The sequence below is a fragment of the Pocillopora verrucosa genome, chromosome 4 (genome assembly GCF_036669915.1).
Source record: "Pocillopora verrucosa isolate sample1 chromosome 4, ASM3666991v2, whole genome shotgun sequence".
Lineage (NCBI taxonomy): Eukaryota > Metazoa > Cnidaria > Anthozoa > Scleractinia > Pocilloporidae > Pocillopora > Pocillopora verrucosa.
The window spans coordinates 7,528,647-7,544,296 of NC_089315.1; the positions used below are offsets into that span (position 1 = coordinate 7,528,647).

The following is a 15,650-nucleotide window of genomic DNA, read 5'->3' on the forward strand; positions in this document are numbered from 1 at the left end:
CCAGGAACCCATTTGGCAATGTGGTGGCTCCTGCTGGTACAGAAAAAAAAAAACTCTTACTGATATCATCATGGTTCTTTGAAACATTTTTTGAAGTGATTCACTGAGGTCTTTCTAAAGAAAGATTTTTCTGAGTGCATCTACCACAGTTGTTTGATGCGTCCATTTACGACAGTTTATACTTCTCAATACAGCGCCCATGTTTTGCTGGACTAGATCTGACCTCAAACTAAAAAGGAAAGTCAGTCTTAGGAGTATTTTTTTTTTCGAAGTTTCTTTCGCAACATTTTTCGCTATTTTTCACTTTCGTTATTTTATTGTGTGTGTTTGTCACGTATTTTGTTGAAGGTTTTTATTTATTCGATCAGTCTTTTTCCAAAACTGATATTGTAAGTCTTTCTTAGAGTAAGGTAAACTTAAGCGCACAGGAAGTAAATTGAAATGCGTTAAAAACAAAGAAAAGAAAAGCTGGGCTAATCTGTTGACTATCCATAGCTTTAGACGTCGTGGACAGCGTACACTGTGAACAAACATAGAGAGCATGCGCGAGATCAGGCGTGGAGAGGACCACGAGAGCAAAACTACCACCATACCCAGCGGCTTTCTTAAGTTTACTCATTGGATAATCATATGATCTCGGGGAAAATTAGGGACTGAACGTAGCTCAGAGGGTGCTCAAGCAGCAAGAATCTCTTATTTTCATGGAAGATTTGGTTACATTCAGTTTATTTTCTTCTGGACTTAGCTTCTTGTTCAAATAAGTCATCAGAATATCGTCACTTCACTTTCCCAATTAGGACAATCGAAGACAAATAAATAATATTTTTAAGTGCATAAAATATTTTTGATCGGTATAAAATTAGACAGAGATATAAAATTTATTTTATTCAGCTCAGCTAACAACAAATACAAATTAGAAATACGCAGAGAAGAATTAAGACAAAGTAAGAATTATAAACTAAATCCCTGGTCGTTGATGAAGAACGATTTTTACATCCCCCAGATAAAAATAGCAAATGATAAAACGATCCAGTGCCATCCGTCTTATAAAGAAGTCTGCAAGCAGATACGCTCTCTAACAGTGATCAACAGCTTCAGTTTTGTCTCAGGTCGGTTCTCTGATAGTTTTTACCCTACATACATATCCTTCGCAAAGGTGACAATTTCGTTGTAAAGATTTATTGATAAAAAAAAAATCAAACGCTGTCGGAAAGCTTGTAAAGTTTTTCAGGAGAACTATTTAGCGTGCAACTGGCCTCGTCATGTTTAGTACACATCGGAGAAACTTTCCTAGTCTGCATGTTTTCTCCCTGCTCTGGTGCACGCGACCTCGCAGACCGGAATAAATCTCGAGTCGGCCTTCTTGTCCTGCCCTGTCGATGTCACTGCCGAAATGAAATTGGTAGAAGAAATGTGATCGGAGGTGTATCATAAGGGAGGGTCTGAAGGTTACTTATTTATGTACATTTATACTTCATATCATCTAGTGGCCGCCTACTATCGTTTTAATTGATTTACTTAATCAGACTGTATTACCTTTGGTGAAAATTGCTGGCGTAAAAACTTTTTTATAGTATTAGGGTTTTAACACAACTTTCTTATGCAACAAGCACGTCTGCAAACAAACTCTTCACTTGAAAATTTTGATAGAGAAGAGTGTCCTCTTGCGCCTGGTTCCTTCCTTCGGCGTTCTCTCTTACCCACAATCGCCTCTTTGGCAAACCAAACTAAGAGTCTGTGTACAACTTACACTGATTTCTTAACCATACGATATTGTTTGGGGCCCTCCCAGAGAAGCCAAGTTTACCACTGCGAGCGAGAGAGTATAGTCTTTGTTTAAACGAAAGCTATCGCCCTTTCGATGTCAACTTCTCAAAAACTTAAACCCCTCTATACATGTTTGTTTTGTTCTCTGGCCCTGGGAGTTCCTGATGGCAGCTATGATAAAATTTTAGCGTCACCTGCGCCAGATGAAGATAGTAACAGCAATAAAATAATGAGAAAAAGGAAGCACACGTCAACCGTAGGATAAACCTCCCTTTTTAGAAAAACAATCACAAATGTGTCTTTTCCGTGACAGCCGTTCAGACCTCTATAAATATTCTTGACAAACAAGGTGAAAAAAAATAACTTCAATGATCACAACAAAATCACTAAAATTTTTTTTTTTTCTTTGTCTGACAACAATCGCAAATCTCAAATGGCCCACTCTCTGGGGGTGGGTCAACCAAACCGTTCCTGTTTTGATCTTTGCTGTACTCTGTCAGAGTATTCTAGAGGGACTTCATGCGCGGTTTATTACGAACGTTTTCCAGTGTCGTTTCAGTGATATTATCAACTGAGTTGGTAATGTAAATTGGTCACCGTAAAGAGTTTCAAAGCTGACGTTTCGAGCGTTAGCCCTTCTTCAGAGCAAATGGTGCTCGAAATGCCAGCTTTGAAACTCTTTACGGTGGCAAGTTTATGCTATCAACTCAGTTGATAATACCAAATTTCCATGTTATACTCTCCCACCGACGCAGCACCACAGTTTCTTTAGAAACTTAAATAAATAAATAAAAGAAGTTTAATTCCATCATCATCGCAGTTAATCTGAATTACAATGTGGTTACAAATGTACAACTATAAGAATTACATACTGTTAATCAATAAGAGACTAGGTTACAATAGATTTTATATTAAAATTACAAATACAAGTTAAAAATATAAATGTAGGTATATATGGTCTAAAAAAAAAATTGATTGTTGAAGGCTAAATTAGTACTTTGGAAAAAAACTACGGCGCAATCTTTCAGTCCTGCATTTAGCTAATGTATATATGTTAGTGCATCTCGTTTGATAGTGATGCATGCATAATTTCAAACGTACTTAGCACTGCATCAATAAAATAATTGAACTGACCAAGCCTTTATTTGGGCGATTTCAAAATGGATGTAATAAAGTGGTAATTGAACCTCTTGTCGTGCAATTTTGGGCTGAAATCATACGCGTGATTTCAAATCGAACTCACGCTGAGCGCTCGTTCGATTTTGAAATCACGCGTATGATTTCAGCCCAAATTGCACTCCATTCAGTTCAATTACCATTATTTATTCGTTTTTCAGTGTCGGTCGACGAGGAAATTACCCTTTACCCGACTCTTTTTTTTACGTTTGGAACCTCTAATTGGTTCATCAGAAGGGAAAGTTATGGGACCAGTTATTTCAAACAGATTTCAGCTGTTTGTTTAGCAAAGCCGCAAACTGTAAACGATCTTTCATTTGGCCAAACTTCTCATTTAGATAGTCATTTTGGTGATCAGTATCAACAGACTTATAGCGAACGCTTGTAAAGCATTAAGTCACTTGAGAAAGACTCGTAATATTGAGAAGTCTCTAGAGCCATTGATAGTCTAAAACCGCCGGTAAATGAACAAATCTTAGTTTTTGATCATTTCTTTTTTATTCTTCTGCACACGAGTTGTCTCACTTGCTGACAATACACGCATAAAAGTCAGAATTTCGGAGTGTAAAATGAATTCTGCATCATTTGATTGAATGAGTGAGTTGGATGAAGAGTAGGTGATTTATAAATAAATGACAAGCTTTCGATGACTAGGTAGGTTCGAGATTCCTATTTCTTTTTAAATGACATGACTTTTATCATTACTGCTAGATAGCTGAGGACCCCCATTTAAAAGCGGCATTTAATGATTAATAGTGTTCAGTAAGTTGAGCCAGAATCGATGAAATTTTTTGCCTTTTGTTATTTTTTCGTTAGCAAAGAGACCTCATCAGCAGCATCGGAGGATCGTCGGGTCTCCTTTTGTTATATTTACGGGGGTAACTTTGCAATTGCTACTCAAGTTGAAAAAGCACTTCTGCTGCAAAGAGATTAAGGAAAGAAGCTCGAACATTTAGCTCACCAGGAACAATAGATATGAAATTAAGTCCGAGAAGCTTTAACTTAGACTTTATTCTGACCGGCAAAGATGCAACCAGGAGAGGCTGTATAGGCTAATCTTATACACAGATTAAAATTAAAACCTAAAAATTGTTTCGTACCGGAGAAGAAAAACTTTCGGAATAGCCGGGAGGACCTTCCAAATGCCTGCGTTGTTCTAATTCTAAATGAAGTTATTCCATAAATCTTAGATTTGCGTGGCAGCTATTGTTATTGTAAGGTCAAAGTGAAGACTGTGATGAGGGCACTGGGGCTACTCTAGCTGCCGCTCCTCCTATCGCTGCCACAGAAGACAATGAATACTTCGTAATCTCCGTGCTAATCGCCTCGCGTGTGTTCTGCTCAGGACTAAAAATAATTACGTACACTTTAGGCCCGAACATGCAACCTAAAAGAGCAAATGAGCTTACGAGAGTGGTTACTCCCCCGATAACGCCTACATACCATCCCTCCAAGCCAAACACCACAGGATAATAAGCAGCGGAGCACAACAGTACAATGTACATTGCAAAACCAATATATCTCGCCTCGTTAAAATTTTCCGGAATTTTTCTACCTTTGAAAGCATAATAGATGCATGCAAGTGAAAGAATCATGAGAAATGTTACACTAATGATTAAAAGTACATGGCCAGAAACGGATCTAAAAGGTTTACAAACCACAAAAATATATTGAAGAGGACGAACGATGGTTTCTTTGGAGGGCGGGTCCACTAAAATCCAAATCAAATTCAGTATGATCTGTATGGACGATAATAGAAATAAATGAAGTCTCTGTCCTTTGAAACAGAAGTTTTTCCGCCTATTTGTTCTGGAGGCCAAGCTGTCGGGTAACTTACCCTGAGGCCGAAAAGCCTTGACGATTTTTCTTGACTTCAAAAGAAGTATGGAGACGCATAAGGTATAGACAGTGTCGCGCCAGATGCAGACAACTCTACACAAGATGTCTGTGGGAGTAAATAAGTTTAGTAAAGCAAAGACGAAAAATAACACCACTACAAACAGCAAAATAAAGCTAAGTTCCTTGTTCGAAGCCTTTACTATCGGCGTATTCCGATACTTGATGAAAATAGCGAAACAGAGGATGGTCAAACACAGACCAAGCGCTGCTGTGCATGTCACGATGAGGGCTGAGATATCGCTCCATTTCAAGTTGTTCAGTGGAAGATCCATACATTGTGTCCTCTCGTTGTTGGGTTTCTCTCTCTCGGAACATTGGGAACAGTTAGAAGAAATACCGTCGGAACTTATGGTACCAATTGGGCAGTCGACACATTCCCAACAACAAGAGGATCTTGTGACTTTTCTTTCACCCGGTTTACAGTCTTTGGAGCAGATTGATGAGGGGATGCCGTCGAATCCATCTTGATTGTTCCAGGTTATCATCGGTAAGCTCAAGTGTAGTTTAGAACTGCTTCTTCTAGCCCACCAACCGATAAGAACGCCCTCAAGACCTTTGCCAAACTGGCCCTTGAAGTTTACAATATCGTACGAAGCTTCCAATGGGTCACCACGTTCGTCAAATTGTACTGTCCCTGTCAATCCTTGGAAACTCACATTCCTCAAGTAAAGGTCAAGACAATCCCCAATCACCTTCAGATCTTGAAGTCGTGGGCATTTTCCACCCTCCAAGAGACCATGTGGCTCCTTGCAGTTGTACATATTGTGTAGGGCGTGTGCGAAGGCGTACACCCCATCAATAGTGTATGAAACGTAAGGACTGCTAATGAATGGATTCTCATTAGAAAAATACTCTTCTAATGAACCAGATAAAGTGTTTTTATTTTTTGGGTTATGCCAGTATTCTTGCCACCACAGATGGGTGCTGCCCGAAAAGTTCCTTTTAGCAAGATTGACCAGATATTTTTTGTATTCCTTACTTCGCGCAGCCCTGTGAAAAACACCAAATGATCCATTAAGTAAGCCAGCAAAGCGATCATGTCCGAAAAAGGGATCTGTTGGCGCTGTTCCGTCAGTAAATATCCATGTTTTTCCTCTAACACCTTGTCTTACTGCTTCTTCCATAAAAGATTGCGCGAACTGTCCGTAAAGCCAAAAAAACACCACCTTAACATTTTCCATTTTCTTGAGCTCGAGCACGATTTCCTTAAACTTATCATAAGGATCCACTCGGGGGACAAACTTTTTCAAGGCAATACAAAAGTTGTCTCTCAAGTTTGCTTCTTTTTCTATTCCCCAGAGTCCGTATCGGCCGAAGGAGTCGTCAAGTGCTATTGCAGCAACGTAAGTCCAGTTGAAGAACTGCGCTATGTCAGCGAGCAAACTTGCGCGCCAACTGTCAGGCGAAACTGTGCGGTAAAAATGTTTGTAAAGTGTTGAACTCAGTTCCACGCTTGTCGCTAGGGAGCTTATGGACGGAATGTGCGCGATTTCAAACAGACTTGACACCATGATGGCGCTGGCAGAATCCATTGGCCCAATCACGCCTGATATTTCTTTGAAGTGGCCACTGAACGCGTTTTCGCTTGTACAGTTTTGGAGTGAAAATCGATGATCACTTTTCACCACTAATTCGTAAGACGCCTCAACGGCTATTGCTGGCTGGAGACAGTAATCCAAGAGTTCATATCCAAGTGTCACATTTGGCAAGAATGTCCTGTTATCATTTATTTTTTCGATGGCAAATATCATTGCTTGTAAGGAACCCAAGTTTGAGGCGAGGAGATTGCTGCAGCTGTTGTTAATTACTCCCTCGGTATGGTGTAGATCAAACAGACCCCCTAACATGATTGTACCATCTTCATAGGCAGTCCTCCGAGGAAACATTTTGACTTCTGCCTTTACTGTACACGATAAGACCACAGTAAGAGATATAAACTTTAGAAACGACGAAGATACCGCCATGATCATGTTCTGTATGCTATACATTACGTGAGGAGACAAAACAGGAAAATTATTACAATTATCAATTGTCTCCATGAGAGATAAGTTGTTATTCTTAATTATGTTTTTTCACTGGGCCATCTCACCGGCGTCATTTGAAGTGTGTTAATTACAGAAAGAACGACTTCCTCTATTAAAAGCACGATTTTTGAGTAGAATAGGTGATTCACTCTGTAAACACAATACCAGTGAAACGTGCTAAAAACTTCGAAAAGGGAAAACGATTTTAAGAGCTGATAATTTTTAACAATACCCAAGTCATTACCATGTAGGCTAGCCAGTACCATGTGGCTTTTGGACACCTGATAAAATTCCGTAGCGAGCGAAGAAAGTGGATGCTGAATTTGAAACTTAGTCAACACACATTTAACGTGTGCAATTCAGCACGCTCGATTACAAAATCAATGGTTGTTTTATCTGTTCAAATCTATTCACTTTGCCCAGATGAACACAAACGGCTTGTAAAAAATAAAAAAAATATATATATGTATACTTGCGATTAAATTCCCAGAAAAATGGTGCACATCCAAATCGAATTCGTTTTCAGCTCCATTCTCTGGGTGCAAATGATTTTGATTGTCCATGCTAATTTGAATTACAATACTTGTTCGGTAAAGTAAATCCACATGAAAAAGTTCCATTTGCGTCAAATTTGACAATCATCCAAAGAAAGCTAAGCTAATAATAGAACGAAAGCTACTGTCTTCATTATTTGAACAAAAAATATTTTTAAGTCCGGCGGGTGCTAAAAGCAACTAAAACGACCGGGTGCCGTCGCTAATAGCAACTAAAACGACCGAGTAATAAATTGACTCTGTCTGTTCGTTCAGAAAATGGCGACAGCTCAGGGTTTTTAATCAACAAAGAAGTGACTTCTGTCTGATTGGTCATTCGTGGTAACAGAATTCAATATAAATAGTCATTATGAGTGGAGCTTTAACAACCTGGAAACTAGAGAGGGGCAGTGACAAATTGTGAAGTTGGAGATGACTTAAATTTCTATTGAAAACTAATTTTTGCGAGTTCATGTTTAAGCACTGAAGAACTTCGACGAGGAAAGAAGCGTGAAGAATTTCCTCAAATTAGGATCAAACGGGTCATCTGCACATGAATATGACGAGTTGACTCTTGATTCGCACGCGGATTTTATTTAATTTTTTTTTTTTTTTAATTTAAGTAAAATTACTGAATTTTTGCTGCGTTGTATCTATCGATTTATTTCTTTTTAGATCGAGCTTTATCGGTCAATATCAAAAACGTCAAATCTATATGCAACACAGTCGAGCCCTGCTGATCCTACCTTTGGTTGAACTTATCAGGATAAACAGGTTTCTGTTCACCTACACTCTTATTGTATTAATATCATCTTCGAAACCGTTTTCCTTGATGAGGAATGTTGTTATTATTAATTGAACTGTAATACACGTTTCGATAATCTTTGTTTCCTCGCCCTCGGTTGGCCGAAGTCGCTTTCGGTTTACTACTTTCGAATTACTACTCTGAATTCAGAGATATGCAGATCTCTTGTAGGGTGAGAGATATTCATGGAGTGTGACGTTTATGGAAAGCAGCAGACAACAAAGAATAGCTTCTGAGGGCTTCATTTTTCTTGGATACTTCTATCGTAACTTTTAATCACACTCGTCAACAATTCGTAAAAAAATTGTTTTGGTGCTTTACAAAGCAGATGTTTGAATGGAATATTATTAGCTGTAGTGAAGAAATGGCTACAGATAAAAAAATTTTCGTGGTGACGCTTACCTCGAAGGTCATTCACAAAGTTTCTTTCGCCACTATGTCAGTATTTGAAGAAAGAGATCGTATTTTCATGTCTTTGCTCATCAATGAAGAAACATTTCCTTGCGTAGCAACTTGTCAAAATTTATCATTATGTTGTACAGTTCCTTGAATTGAATTTCCTACCTGTCCTGTGGGTAATTAGCTTGGATAACAAATCATCACTAGCATGTAACTTAACAATTAGATCGAGCACGACCATTCCATCTTCAGAGTGACATCTCCGTTGCGAGCAAAACCATGAAAGACGGATGAATATTCGGACACCTTCATCAAATGCCTGAAGCCAGAATTTGGATCCAACTGATTGTTCCCCTGGAGACAATGTCCCTCCGTAAAAATGAAAATTTCCCCTTAAAGAGTAATTTGCATGTAAATGTGTTTTGTATGACATCCAAGAACCACCGGGATCTTTCAACGACGAATTACAACACAATATAAAAATTAAATAAACGGGACCTCCTGTCATTGTTTATACAAGTTCCAATTTTCAAAGGTAAAATGTCTCAAAACTTAGAAATATTCCCACGGTCTTTTAGTTATAAAGTAGTGATAGTGAATTTGAGCGGGATCGGAACAATTGGTTGAAGCACTCGAGACACGCAAAGTTTGGTTCAAACGGATGGGTAGCTGTTCATTGAAGTAAAGAGCGATTACTATTTTGAAAAAGGCCTTAAAACATAGAATGGAATTTGACTTTTTGTTTTAGAGATATTTGAGTTTTTGTATCTTGAATTTGAGGTTATTGATAATGTCTTAACTGGTTCCATAACGAAGGTAGATTACAATTGTTTCAATCAATTATGAAAATTTATTCAATATCTTCAATGATAAGGAAGCAGTGCTCCTAAAAGTTCTAGTACCCGATCTGTCTCAATATAGCCTGACATAGCCAGCGTTCGTCTTTACCGAAGGTACTCCGCTCCCAATAAGCTAACAAGGAGATTAAAGACATCATGGGTATTGTGTGTCTTCAGGGCAGCTTAAAAAAGGACCCATAATCTGGTCCCAAATCGAGTTATTTTGTTTTGGTGCTAAGCATGTGTCCATGGTATTCGCTGTCAAGGCCAGCATTTTTGGCGATGGTCACCACTTCTTGTGCCAAATTTGAAAAATTTCGCGGATAAATTCTCACAATATATCCTCGGTTTTGAGATCTCTTCTTCAGCGAAACAGTTCATAACGTCGCTAATTTGTGTTATAATTTGCATATTAAAAAGAACTTGAATTTCTCTGAAATTAACGATCACATTTCCAAAAGGTAAGGACCACTCTTCTTTAATTGGTAAAATAAGCAGCAGTCATTTCTATGCCATGGACAATTAAACACCAAACGGTGCCGGTAGATTGAAGAATTCCCGTCTTAAAAGCGTGGAAAGCCGAAGATAACAGATCTGACTAAGTAATTAAATGTCTTGATGATCTTAAAGTGGTCGTAAAAACGCTAAACAACAAATAAAAAAATTATTTTTAACAATTCTTGAGATTTTGTTGCCTTTAACGAGCTTCTCCTGCATTTGAAAAACACGCTTGTTCTTTTTTTGTTTTGTTTTGTTTGTTTTTTTTTTGGATGGGAACTGGGGACCCACATTGAATAACGAGTATTAAAAATTAAAATGGATGATTTTGAGATGTAACAAGAGAGTTCTCTCTGAAATAAAAAACAAGCCTAAATTAAGCGGCCTTCGGCGTTTGGTCAAAGATGAATAATCTGAATTATCTTATCAGAGTGCTATATAATTGGAATCATTTAATTTTCGACAACTAGGTAATAAATATAATATGAATCTAATTTGCCGAACGCTGTTGCACCGCCATTATACATCCAACGAGATTTAAATTGGAAGAAATTTCGAGAAGGGAATTTTCCACAAAAATGAAATGATCGAAAGCTCTCAAATTCAAGGTAGCGGTCATTTATTCGATGCAACCGTGGTAAGCGCAAATTTTTAACGACGTTTAATAGCTTCATGGAGAGTTTTATGGCTTACATTTGGTTACAGTTTCCCCCACAATGGCTTGAGAACCTGGATAATTTTCAATTTTGTTTTTTAATCGTAGGTTTGCGCCAACTACCTAAAAAACAGTGGGCTCTTTTATGTCGGGTCATTATAACATTATCCATCATAGAACGAGTTAAAATACTCGTTCTTTAAAGAGTCGAACATAGACTGGCCTATAAGTACATTTTTGGTAAATCGTCTCTGAAGTAATTAAAATCAGCAATTTCTCTACACAGCATCAATCGGCAAACAAGTGTTGAGAATCTTTATAGACGAACTTATCGGCTAGAAGGTGTCATCAGTTGTCTTGATCGATTTACTGGGATATGTAGGGTATCCAGAAGGGAGATTGCAAACCAGTCAGCCTGATCTCGCGAGATCGATAGCGAGTTTATAAATTAACCTGTCCTTTATAGACTGAGCAACTTTTTACGCATGTGTATCGCGATTTGGTTTCACTTGTGCGAGACGATTTCAACTGGAGGTCAATTCCCTGCGAGACCTTTATTAATTCAAAAGGATTTTACATGATCTTAGCATTGAGAGATATTGTGAGATAGGTCGTAAGATAGAATTATTTTCGGTGAAGAGCGAGTAATGTTCATTAACGAGTTGTCCGGAATTATAACGTGGTTTACTCTTTTCATTTGACTTGAAAGCTGTCATGATGTGAGATTTTCAATATCACAATGAAAGAATAAAAACTGATTATAGTAGCTTGAAAAGTGATAATAAACCATGCTAACCATGAACTTTATTATCAACAAAAAATTCTGTCATCAATTATCGATGAGTTAGGAACCTCTATCTACAAAAAGCGCAGTAGTTGAAGAAATGTTATGCCAAAATTTTTTACCGTTGATCACTCAGTTATCAGAAGTCTCTTTCTCCGTTGAACACGACAAATCTACTGCGGTGCCAAATGAAGCCGTTTCAATGGTTGCAGCAGAATGACACCTGTTCCTATGAATGAAAATACTGATGTTTTAAATTCACGTTTCACTGATCACCAAATCGATCACATCACGCGAATCACGCGGGACATACTGTTGTTATGTCTCCACATCTGTTATTTTCATGAAAAACGCAACAAGGATGGAAAGTGAGGATTTTTTTGAAGGATCAGAGCCAATACGTGGCTCTCAGCATGTGCATACTGATCACGGAAAGAAAAATATTAACACTATTCACATTATCATCCAGACGAAGCAAATTTTATCGCGAGGAAAGTGCCGGAAAATATTTTGCCGATGACTTCAGTGGAAATTCTCGCGATTACCTTGCGATTACCTGTTAGTCTAGTCCTTTTCATCTAAATAATTTTCACCTAGACATCCGTTATTATTTCAGAGAATTAATCGTGAGACTATATGAAACCCCTTCTTTTGTTTTAATGACTGTATTTTATTATTTCTTTTGTTTACGGGAAGATTGGCCATCCGATGGCCAGCGCAAAGATGAGCAGATGACTCAACAAAACAGCGTCAAGTTTGGATTTTCTTTGCGGTTTGAACAAATTAAAAAAACTTGCCCTCTAGATGTTTCGAAACGCCACGTATGATTTGCGAAGTTCAGGAAAGGATTTTTAACTTATCCTAAACTTTTTATATTTACAGGTTAAATTAACAAATTTGACATTTGTCATAAATTCATGGTTCAATATTTCCATATTAAAATGGTTTGTTTTTCGAACTCAACAAAGAGCAGCTTCAACTCAGTTTTCTTGTCCGCAAAGCGAATATTCATATGCATGATGTGTTTGTAGTTTGTATGTACTAAAAGTTTCATATAGATTGGCATTGATAAATTGTAGGTGTCATACATTCTCAACTAAAATGGAATTTAGCGAATTCAAACAATTGAAGGTGATATATTTTCCATAACGGTCGAATTTTACTGATAGTTTTACAAAATTGGTTATGTCTTATGTCTGAGCAGCTGTGAAACAATGAAGGGATGCACTAAGACCAAAATGATGGCTTGATTATTCACTAAGAAGAACAACTCATCTGATTTTTTGAAATGTAAATATTATCGTTTCCAATTTATCGAAAGTGCATTAGAAAGCTGTGTTCCTAATTGTCAAAACTGAAATGTTTCTAACCCGGCTAACGAATTAATTATTTTTTTTATTTACGTTAAAGACAACGCTTCATGTCAGTAGGGGAAACTGTGTCGCCATATTTTAGAAAAGGGTGATTTTTTGCATAAATCATACAGTTTTTTCGCCAAAAGTGACATGATGATGAGGGCATCAAGCGTTTCTGACTTGAACTTTTGTTCAAAATGTCTTGGTTTCATTGAAAACACCACGGGAGACTGCCAAGTTTTCGAACCTTCGGTTTCTAGAAACCACTGAGGATTCGAACTTTACGTGTCTTCCCTTGCTGTGTGAAATACTTAAGTTTGACTTGAATTTAATAACCCTCCGATGATTAAAACGATTCTCAGTCCTTTTCCTAATTCAGGAGGCTTAAAACACGGACTCCACTGAATTGAAAAACGAAGCATGAAGTTTAATTGTTCACCGTAATACAAGTTATTTTTCTATAGTTGTTTAAACGTCTTTTGACGGAGTGTGTATGCATGCTATTGACGAATGACTTGCCTGCTATAGGTAATTCTTCAAATATGCAAAGCATTTAGTTCAGCTTGTTTGGTACAAGCCATGAAACTAAGCTTAATGTAACTTAAGCAAAGGAAGGTTAATGTTATGTCACTTATCATCGATACGTACCTGGCTTTCACATTTCTTGGCGGTTCTTTAACATGGAAAGAGAGACAGGCAGTTTGCGTTCAAGTTTGAAAAGTGTCCAAAAACACTTTAATCCATCAGTTTTATTAGTTGAATTTCGATGTTGAGCCAATTGAGCCACTACGTCAAACAAAGCGCTCTGATTGGTCCATGAGTAAAAGGTACTGAGTCATGTCCCACTCATTAAAGGAAAATAAAAGGCGTATGACACCTGCTGTGATACCAAACATGTCAGAATATTTCCTAAAATACCTTACAGAACCCTTTCAGGTGCCCTTGGTTCCAAAACGTCTCTTTATTGAAAGGTTTATCGTTCCCTAAGGCTGCCGTGAATAACTTTCAATCATTTGCATGACTCACATGGAGAGTAACGTAGAATAATTATGAGTGTTAAATGTTTCATATTAATTTTCTCGAAGAAAAAAAAAAAGAATTCATCAAAAGACATTAGTCGACTGTAAAATTCCAATCGCAGGTGGCGAGATAATTCAATGTTCTGCTGTATATTTACGGCATCAAAAATTCAAATAACTTTAAGTTGAAAATAGCGCATTATTGATCCACAGCCTATCCATCTGTCACTGTATAAGAGGACTTTTAGTCTTGTCTACCTTCGCCTTGAATCTATTTATCAATTATTAATTGCATGATTTCTGTCGCCATTGAGATAGCAGTTAAGTCCAAAGTTGACAATCGCTCTGAGAAGAGGGTTGAAATTTACCGCTTTATGAAAGGAAAATAATATCAGTTACAACGGACATATATCCTAACAAAATCGAAGAGGACTCCTGAAAAAAAAGCGGTATGTAGACATGACCATCGTATAATGTCAGGATGCGTTTATATGATCCTCATTTGCGAAATTTGTAAAAAATGGCTTTATCATTGTATACGTTAATTTTGTTAATGAGAAGCATTTTTAATGAAGGCTGTTTAAAAGGTTTTTACCAGTCCTAATGTCCTCAGTTTAGAGAAGATACAGTTTCTAAGTAAACCCTGTTGTCATCTACTTGTTAGCAAATGAAATAGTTTGCTTCAAAATGTACATGTTTTCAATCACCAAAGCTACAGAGAAACTAATTCATTCACCAATAATCCGGCTTTAACTGGTGGCAGGACACCTTAATACTTTCATCGTCAGAAAATTATACGTTTTCTAATTGGTGAAATTGTAAATTCTTAACCTCTCAAGTGATTCAGCTAATTCTGACCACTCGTTTCTCTTGTTTATTAGAGGCTTCAGGTGACCAAGGTTCCTTTGAAAAGTGCAACAAGTTTACTCAAGTCAACAATTTTTTTTATCTTTAACGACCCTATTATAATTACATATGCGAAATGCTTATCCACCTGGGCCCAGTTGTATAAAGGGCGGATAACTTACAGGTAGCTTTTCAAGTCAATCAGACACGCTATAAGAGAGAAGTTGCCCCAGTGTCCTTGTTAAACATGTCCATGATATCTGCTTCTCGAACCCAGAGATGTTCTTTAGTTCCAAGGAACATTCTACTGAATTTTCATTCATTTTAGATGCGTAAATTAATGTTTATGCGACTGACAAATATATTGTCTCACTTAAAAGGTAGTTGCGTCACGTTACGTTTCGAGTCTTAGCGCATGAAAATAAGACAAAACATAGCAGAAAAGTGTGAAGGTCTTCACACGTTGAGACGTAAATTTGTAACTCGGAAGTGGGTGCGTTGCGGTACAAACTGCCATGCCACACCACGTAGAGTTTATTGGAAGCTTTAGAATCCTTTTCAAACATGGCCCATGCACGCACTTACGGTCCTATTGATAAAAAGTATCGAAGTGTGCCACGAAACATTGCTTTTTCAAACTCAACGCTATGTGATTTTACTGAACCTAATACAAATTCATGTTCCACTTCTCTTAATTAAAATGGCGGTGTTTTCAATTCACTCGGTATAAAAAAGGATTTGGAACTCACAAGAATTAGCTTTGTTACAGAAGTTCAGAGATACCGAAATATATGGATCAATTTCCCCGTCTTCGGGAAACAGCCTTTATAGTCAGAAACCGTGGTTTGTGTAATCGCATGAATGTTGATTATTCTATCGACTTCAATAACCGTCGAACTCATTATGAAAAGGCAACTATTTGGAGTTAATCTCCGTGGCTTTAGGCCAATAGACTTATGTTTTTGTCTACATTACAAGTGCGAAATGAAACTTAACTTGCTTTTTGGCGCTCTTTGCCGGAAGCACTTTCGTCGAATTGTATCTCAGAGTT

General features: G+C 37.6%; 1 protein-coding gene across 5 annotated transcripts; it reads right to left on the minus strand.

Annotated features, from left to right (window-relative positions):
* Window positions 1-2,588: 2,588 nt before the first annotated feature.
* LOC131786847 (extracellular calcium-sensing receptor-like) lies at window positions 2,589-13,478 on the minus strand. 5 transcript variants are annotated; one of them, XM_059103931.2, is made up of 4 exons: window positions 13,383-13,453; window positions 11,502-11,608; window positions 8,769-8,995; window positions 2,589-6,822 (listed from the first exon to the last, which is right to left on the minus strand). In XM_059103931.2, the coding sequence occupies exon 4, from the start codon at window positions 6,810-6,812 to the stop codon at window positions 4,164-4,166; it is 2,649 nt and encodes an 882-aa protein (XP_058959914.2). In that variant the 5' UTR covers window positions 6,813-6,822; window positions 8,769-8,995; window positions 11,502-11,608; window positions 13,383-13,453; the 3' UTR covers window positions 2,589-4,163. The 5 variants fall into 5 exon arrangements, with proteins under 5 accessions (XP_058959914.2, XP_058959908.2, XP_058959903.2 ...); XM_059103925.2 differs by lacking the exon at window positions 8,769-8,995; XM_059103920.2 differs by lacking the exons at window positions 8,769-8,995; window positions 11,502-11,608 and having other exon boundaries at window positions 13,383-13,478.
* Between the last annotated feature and the right edge of the window lie 2,172 nt (window positions 13,479-15,650).